The sequence below is a fragment of the Nematolebias whitei genome, chromosome 5 (genome assembly GCF_014905685.2).
Source record: "Nematolebias whitei isolate Nwh7 chromosome 5, NemWhi1, whole genome shotgun sequence".
NCBI lineage: Eukaryota > Metazoa > Chordata > Actinopteri > Cyprinodontiformes > Rivulidae > Nematolebias > Nematolebias whitei.
Genome location: NC_056502.1, coordinates 13,535,842 through 13,544,112, shown reverse-complemented (window position 1 = coordinate 13,544,112; position 8,271 = coordinate 13,535,842). Strand labels below are relative to the sequence as shown.

The following is an 8,271-nucleotide window of genomic DNA, read 5'->3' as shown; positions in this document are numbered from 1 at the left end:
TGTGTGTGTGTGTGTGTGTGTGTGTGTGTGTGTGTGTGTGTGTTATTGTTTTCAGTGTGTAAAGGATTGTTAATTTTGCTCAGACGGGGCTGGCAAGATAGATGCGTGGATTTTTGCCAGATTTTCTGACTGGCTTCCTTTTCATGGATTTCTTACAACTTTTCGTCTTGCACCTCTTCTTCACTTGTAGTTGCATAATTCCAAACGGATGAAGAAATAAGGTAAGAAAAATGAAAAACGAGTGAAAGTTAATATCGAAAACACTTGAAATCTGCAGCTAACACTTATGTAGATCTAATTTATTTTTGCTTTAGTTTAAACTCGCAGAGAAACTTACATTTTTTAGATTTGCCGTTGACAGGCTGCAGGCAAAGGCAAAGTCTGGTCGCCTTCATCTTCTTTCCTGTTCCAAGATGACCTGAATTTACAAGAACAAACAAAAGAAAAACAGTTGTTTGAAATTCATGCATTGCCAATTACATTTTGCAAATCTACCATCCAATACAAGTTTAAGTGTAATACTTCATAATACTGCATTTACCTTTACATTCACAGTTTGTTTTGTTATGTATTTGGGAGTTGAATGGACGTGAGGTTGTTAGTGGATGTCCATCAGAAGACGCTGCAACACAGCTGATATTAAACTTTTTAAAAAATGAACAATTATGTTGTCAAAACTAACTAAAACTTCAACTAGGCAGTTGAATAATGTTAACTAATATTAATCTCTCATACCATCGTTTCGAGACTGTTCATCATCCTCCAAATCACCTTGAAAAAAGATATAGAAAATCTTAAAACGATACAAGCAAGATTTGATATTGAATTTGATAAAAGAATATCCTACCTTGAATTTGATCAACGATTATAAAAAGGACAAGCGTTGACAGCAAAAGCAGTTGTGACGCCATGTTGTAGCGAAGTCAGAATTCAGCGCTTCCAGGGAAAGAAATCCAGTTTGTTGTACACCAACTGCTGCTCCTCTGAGGAAGGAATGGACCCGACTCTTTATAAAGGCTGGTGTCGATCTTTGAAATTGTATCCATGGTGCATTCTTCACCTGCCAGCGATTTCCCAACCATCACATTTAGAGTAGGGAAACAAAAGCGTGCCAAGAAATCTGATCGAGACTTTGATAAGATTTGCTGTAGGAAAATAAGGGTTTGGCATCAGTTTGACCTGAAATACAGGGCTCCAGGGAGTCTCGTTTTTATTAGTGAAATCTGGTATTATTTTACCTTAATGTATTACTTTTCATCTTACTTCTTCAATTGCAACAACATTTTGTCTCATTACACGCCTTAATAAAGTTGTGAGAAACAGACAGTATTGTCTTCTTCTTTCAGCTTTTCCCTCGTTGGGGGCCACCAAAGTGAGTCATCCTCCTCCATCTCACTCTGTCCTATGCATCCTCTGTCCTCACTCCAACTCCAACCATGTCCTCTCTAACTGCATCCATTTATCGCCTCTTTTTTTTTTTTTTGCCTGGCAGCTGCATTTATAACATCCTTCTACCAATATGCCCATTGTCCCTCCTCTGGGCATGTCCAAACCATCTCAGTCTGGCCTCTCTTTATCTCTCTCTGCATCATGAAGGACCCCACTCACCCAGCACACACACTTTTTTCCCGCTCCCCTCATGTTGATGTGTTCATGTGCTCATCTGCTCACACAGTTTCATGTTCGTGCTGCTGTTCAACGTAATGTTTTTATGCTATTAGTGCTTAGTGTATATTTAGCTGATGTTTTTCTTAGTTCATATCTTAGATCTTACTGTTTTTCTTTTACATTTTACTGATGGATGTAACTGGGACCCTGCGTACATAATTTTGTTCCACCACATATACCACATGAGATGCAAATGACAAATAAATATCTGACTCAACTTTATCTCCCAGTTGTTCAACCTGTGCTGTCCCTCTGATGTTGTCATTCCTAATCTTATCCATCCTTGTCACTCCTAAGGAGAACCTCAACATCTTCATTTCTGCCACTTCCAGTTCTTTCTCCTGTCTTTTTGTCCATGTCTCTGTCTCCAGACCATACAACATAGCTGGTCTCACCACTGTCTTGTAAACTTTTCCTTTGACCTTTGCTGACACCCTTTTGTCACAGATCACTCCTGAAACTTTCCTCCATCATGCCTGGACTCTTTTTCACCTCATTGCCACACTCCTCATTTTCCTGGACAGTGGACCCCAAGTACTTTAAGTCATGCACCTTTGTGACCTCTGCTCCTTGTAGCCTCACTGTTCCACCAGCCTCCCTCTCATGTACTCTGTCTTACTACGATTGACTTTCATTCCTCTTCTTTCAAGTGCATACCTCCACCTCTCCAAGTTCTCTTCCACCTGTTCCCTGCTCTCACCACAGATCACAATGTCAGAAATAAACAGTACATTCATGTAAATTCGTGTTGGTTTACGACAGTTTTTACGAATAACAGTTTTGCCGTTATTGGCAAAAGCACTCCATGCTTCAAAAGAAACTAGATTCAGTCAGTTACATATAAATTCAAATCCTCACCCTTGCTATGGACTCACAACAAACTGCCTCATCTGGGATTGTTTGTTTTTATTAAGCAAAATGTCTTTTTATAATCATGTAAGACAGATAGTAATGCAGACAAGATAAAAAACAAGTTTTAATTTCTCTCCTCAAGCTTCCAAAATGCATGTGCCTCTTCCAAACTGCACAAACCAGTCAACCAGGCGCGATTATTATCTTACGAATAAAATCTGTGTGTGCACTCATACTGAACCTCATGGTCGGTAATCAATCTTGGCAGACATGAAAATGTACAACAGCGCTGCTTCAGTGGAAGTCAAAGTCAGTCAGAATCAACAGACAGTTTGGATAAATCAATCAAAGGACACTAAAACCATATTGTTTTGAAATTTAATGCATTTCTATCATCACTTACACAATTATTCATCCTGGACCATTTCAAGTTCCCGTGGCACAATCAATATCCAAGAGGCTCTGAAGCACGTTAGTGTGAAGTAAAACATTTTAAATCACAGTTTGAGCCCTTATGCTGCAGAAAAGATCTAATTTGAAGCACAGCAACAAGATGAACACGATCTAATCAGATACATGTATACTTGCAAAAGAAAAGCCACTAACATAAAACTACTGCGGTTACAATACGTGTAGGAAAAAGATAAAGGCAATAACATGATGAAAAACAAGTGGGCAGGTCAAATATTTACCATGTAAACAAAATCAAAACCTTTGGTCATTGAAATAAACATATACAAAAAAACATAAAGAAAAGGAAATCTTAAAGTATACATTTTTCACAATAAACACAACAGGAAAAGAATAAAGAATTGGTATTAATGGTATTATTGGTGAAGGTTGTATTTCTGTTGGATAAGTTGGATCCCAGTTTGATCCTACAGATGTTTTTTTTTTTATTCTGGAAGGTTCCTGGACTAGAAAGAAACTAAGTAAACAATATTTACAGTTCTATTTTGTCTTTTTTTGAAAAAGCCAAAATCACGTCCAAGAAAATGGTCTAATAACAAATAAAAGTGACTCATGGAAACTAGTTCAACTGAGACACAACCAAAATATGACATCAAGTACAGAGCAGACTCTGGCACAAATGTGAAGTCTCAAACTGTTTTCCAACTAGATGCATGTCTTATTTTGTCTGAAAAACAGCGTACAGGGTTTTCACCATCAGCCCAAGATACATCATGTTTTAATATTTTATAAGAGTTTTAGCTGAAGTGATTCTATTTGTTGAATGTGATTATGAACAAAGCTTTGATTGTGGCATGAAAAGTGAAAAGACTTTCAGAATATATTAATTAATGGTTAAAGCCGCTGCATATATATAAAATATTAATAACCACTGAATATCTGAACTGGTGTAATGTTGTTTTTTGTGTTTGTATCCTGGAGATGCTTTCATCATATTCACCCATTGTTTAAAATGACAATGAAAGGAAATAATGTGTTTTAATGAATAAAGGGGAACAGAAGACAGAACACTTAAGGAGGACGATGTCTCTCTCTAGCACAACACGTTTCATTTTTGACTATTGTAAACACACAAAAACTTGTGGCCCTATTATCAGCAACAGTGGTCACCAACCCTGGTTTTAGAAAAGACTTGCACAGTTTAAGTGTTGCTCTAAACCTATTCACAGTGCAGAGACTTAACAAGCTCAGGGCAGGAGTCAGGAACAAGGACTTTCTGTAGTGTATACATGTCATTTTTTATAACCTTTGCCGTCAGTTCTCAGCAGGTTTATCTAACAGAGATTTGATATGGGCGTGCAGTGGTTTACATACAGCCTCGTAGCCGTGAGGGGTCAGATGAAGGTAGTCGTACATGTCCTGGTGGGAGATGCTGCCGTCCGAAAGGACAAAGCCAGGGTCCACGTTCAGAAAGGAGCCATGAGGAACAGATGATAAGGCTTCCTGGACGAGCTTGTTCACCTTGGCGTTTCGCTCTCGCAGAGGGTTTGGCATTTTACCTCTGGGCAGTAAACCCTGGAAAATAGATGGCGTAATTTCCTTAGAATATTGTTTTATATAAATTAATCGACTAATGGCATTTTATCTCATCCCTCTCCAAATCATTTGCAGCGTTTTAAATGTGGATTGGCAAATATTTACATATTGTGCTAAAGTAAATTATCTTCAACACTCTGTTTAACCTTATTCAAAAAAGAAAACACAAAAGAGGTGACATCACTCTGTGGTTTGATGGTTGTATGAATTTCATTTGTCATTTTCAACCAACATGCAGGTTAGTTGATTTAAGGCTGCTTTGAAAGAAATGGAATTGGAAAAACATACAAGTACAAGCGTGTGAGCGTTGGGGAGCTTGTTGTGAACAAGTTGGATGATAGCCATGATCCCGCCACAGATCTGTTCAGGTGTGTGACCGTGATTGTTCGTTCCGACCCACAGCACTACGACCTACAGCAACAAAAGAAGACAGGAAACAAAGACTGAGAACATGTCACTGATAGTTTAACGTCAACTGTACCTGAAACTTGGGATTTTAGAACTGAGTTGAGAATAGGCATTCTTTTGTGCGCATAAACAAGCATGCGCATGTTCGCTTTATTTGGTAGTGTTTTCAACCTTTGGGCTGATGTTATCCAGTTCACCGTTGCTCAGCCTCCACAGCACATGCTGTGTCGCATCACCACCCACTCCAAAGTTAAGGCAGTGCAGAGGAGAAAACAACTGCCGCCAAATCTGAAACATAAATAAAGATATGCAAAATAAACACGTTTATAAGAAGAATAAAGTGCATACATAACAGATGCATACAGTTAGATTCATATACATTTTAAAAATAATTCTGCAGTTATATACTTCAGAAATTTTTTTATGAATAAAGGCAGAAAGTGATGTTTTAATGTGAGGATATTCTAATCTAAATAGGAAAAAATGATTAGAAAATTAGAAATGACTGTTTTTTAATAAACAGAACTAACTTTTCATGAGGCTTTGATTTAAATAAATTAACATTTGTATAAACAACAACAAAAACTATTATTGTTAATTAACCTTTGTAAACAATGACAGGCTGAAGTTTGGGAACTCACTGACACGTTTAAACAAATACTATATAGTTCCTTTTATTGTGGTATTTTTCCAGGCTTTTTCTGCAGTTTTATGTTGTCTGTGGTTATTTTGTTCGTTCTATGTTTAGTTTGTCTTCTGTCAGTAAAAAAGTACTTTGTCTGGTTGGAATCATATGACTGGTTTAGTCACTGTAGCACTTGTCCTTATAACGTCCTATTATATAATTTCTTCTCTATGCTTTTACATTTTGTTTTGGGTCATTTTTCATCTGCATTCAATTTTTTTATTCAGTCAACTTAACTGATTTGTTTCTTGTTATAAAAGGAATAGAGTAACTCTACATGCTTTTTTATTTTGTAATACCATCAGTAAACAACAGTGATCCAGTGCCACAGGAAGGCATTAATTTTCACGCCTTTATGATCCTGCAATCGAAGATCACTGCTGTCCTCAAGTGACATCTAGGCTTTACAACATACCTAAACTCACTTGTACATTATTTATTTTCACATAATGTATTTATTTGGACTCTCCTATATTCTGCAATGAATTTGTTTGTTTTTGCAGGTTCAAGATGACCTGGTTTGATTGAGGTGAGTGCTAGTTTGACTACAAAATGTGCAAAAATATATTTGAAAAAAGTTTTATATATCGTTCTGAAAATCTTAAAAATAAATATGAATATCTACACGTGAAGCTTAAACTCACACAAAAACATTCATTTCAATAAGAATGTTGCTGTACTTCTATCCATATTAGGCTCCAAATCATACATTTATGTTATTATACTGTTTAGGTTCCTTTTGCTAGGCATTCTTTTATGTTTAAATTTTATTTTACTTAGTATTTTATTATTTTCATACAATTTTCAAAATTTACATTGCACAGACTATTTTTTAACTTCTGCCTTTTGCACAGTTTTTATATTATCTGCTACTGTGACAAACATTTCCTCAGGAGATCAATAAATTAAATATTGATCTCTTAAATGGTCAAACATTTTTTTCATCAAACTGTATATAAATGTGATCAGTGCATTACCCCAAACTGATGCATGAGTTGGATGAGAGAGTCTCCCACAAACAGGACATCAGGTTCTTTGTCTTTGCTGTATGATACGTAGCCATTGTGCTGCAAAAAGGAGAAAAGTAATGGACTGTAAATATGTAGCGCCTTTCCATCTAGTCAAGATACTCAAAGCGCTTTACACTACAACCTGTGCCCTCAATTATCCATTCATACAGCACTCTATTATATCTATACAAAGAATAATCAGTGCTTTGGATCACATTCATACACTGATGGGACACACATTGGAGGCAATGAGGGTTTGGTGTCTTGCCCAGGTACACTTCAACATGTGACTGTTGGTGGAATCGAACCACCAACTCTTCCATTGGAGGACGACTGCTCTAACCACTCAGCCACAGCTGCCCCTACAATAAAAAGTATCCAAAAAACAGTACTGATTGCAGAAAGCATTTGTTTAAACTAGGTGTATTAATGGATGTCATATCAGAAAAAAACCCTTGTAAATTTGATTCTAATCTAAAACTATTCAAAGTATGACTGGATTATTAAAGAAGAACAAAGTGGATTGTTATAATAAAAGCTAAATAAAGCCTCACATCTCATTCAAAACTTGCGGTTTGTTATATTTTTAATAAACTTCATTGACAATGTCGTGGAACAATCATAACGAGAACGTTTTCTTATTGTTATTATTTACATACCAGAGACATCCATCGTCCATCTCCCTGGATGTCTTCACAGGGAGTGGGTGTGGCGGCTGGGTTTGAGTCTTCTGCACTCATTATTATGGCTTTGCTAATATTGGAAAGGGTTCACGTACACTTATAAAATATATAAATATTGTCAACAAAAACAATAATCGGTTGGTCGATAGCCTACTGCCCTGACCGCAACAAAATATGTGGGGGGTTGCCTGAGTTAGCCACAGCAGCTAGCCTATTGATACAGAGGATAGGTGCAGCTTAAAAGACAATGAGTAGGCACACAATTGTTTAGAAGGCAATATTGTGTAAGACTTAAGAATCAATAGCTTCAAAACATAGCTACATTAAGAGATATAAATGTCCAATGAGTCGCATTAAATCAAAATATCCGTTAAGCGACCAATTCCGTGACAGGAAGTTAATTTTTACTGTATCCGATTGGACCATTGTCTTCTATGAGCAACAACATGAGCATTTCCAGCTACTTGACTTTATTTGCGCATTCTGCTGCCATTGGTACAAATGACAGATTTAATTTTTAAATATGTTACATGATAAATTAAAAAACAGGCGCATTTTAATAGGTAATGTAATAAAATATTTTCCGCGTCATCCCTATTGTTTGTAAAAATGGATTAGCCCAGCGCTTTGGTGCTCGTGAGAGTCAAAGCTGCGCAAACGAACGCAGCAGAGCCCTATAAAGAGAATTTATAGGGCTTTGTAGGGCTCTGGAACGCAGCTCCTGCGGTTTGTTGCCGAGCAACGATTTATAATAACCATGATGCGAGTAAAACCTGACACCTTCGGTAAGAAGTCTGTGTTAATTACTTTTTTAATATAATGTAAAGCGGCTTGAGTCATATTTTAAATGGTTGAGCTTTAACTGTACGTTATGGTTAATTTTCATTAGACGTCACAGCGCTGTAACTTCATACCATCGGCATAAACGCTTCACACGTGTGCTTCAAATTGGATTAAC

At 36.8% G+C, this 8,271-nt stretch overlaps 1 protein-coding gene across 1 annotated transcript; it reads right to left on the bottom strand.

Moving 5' to 3' along the window:
* Positions 1-2,881: 2,881 nt before the first annotated feature.
* pafah1b3 lies at positions 2,882-7,678 on the bottom strand. Its single transcript, XM_037676865.1, has 5 exons — positions 7,290-7,678; positions 6,598-6,687; positions 5,107-5,223; positions 4,816-4,938; positions 2,882-4,506 (listed from the first exon to the last, which is right to left on the bottom strand). The coding sequence occupies exons 1-5, from the start codon at positions 7,368-7,370 to the stop codon at positions 4,246-4,248; spliced, it is 672 nt and encodes a 223-aa protein (XP_037532793.1). The 5' UTR covers positions 7,371-7,678; the 3' UTR covers positions 2,882-4,245.
* Between the last annotated feature and the right edge of the window lie 593 nt (positions 7,679-8,271).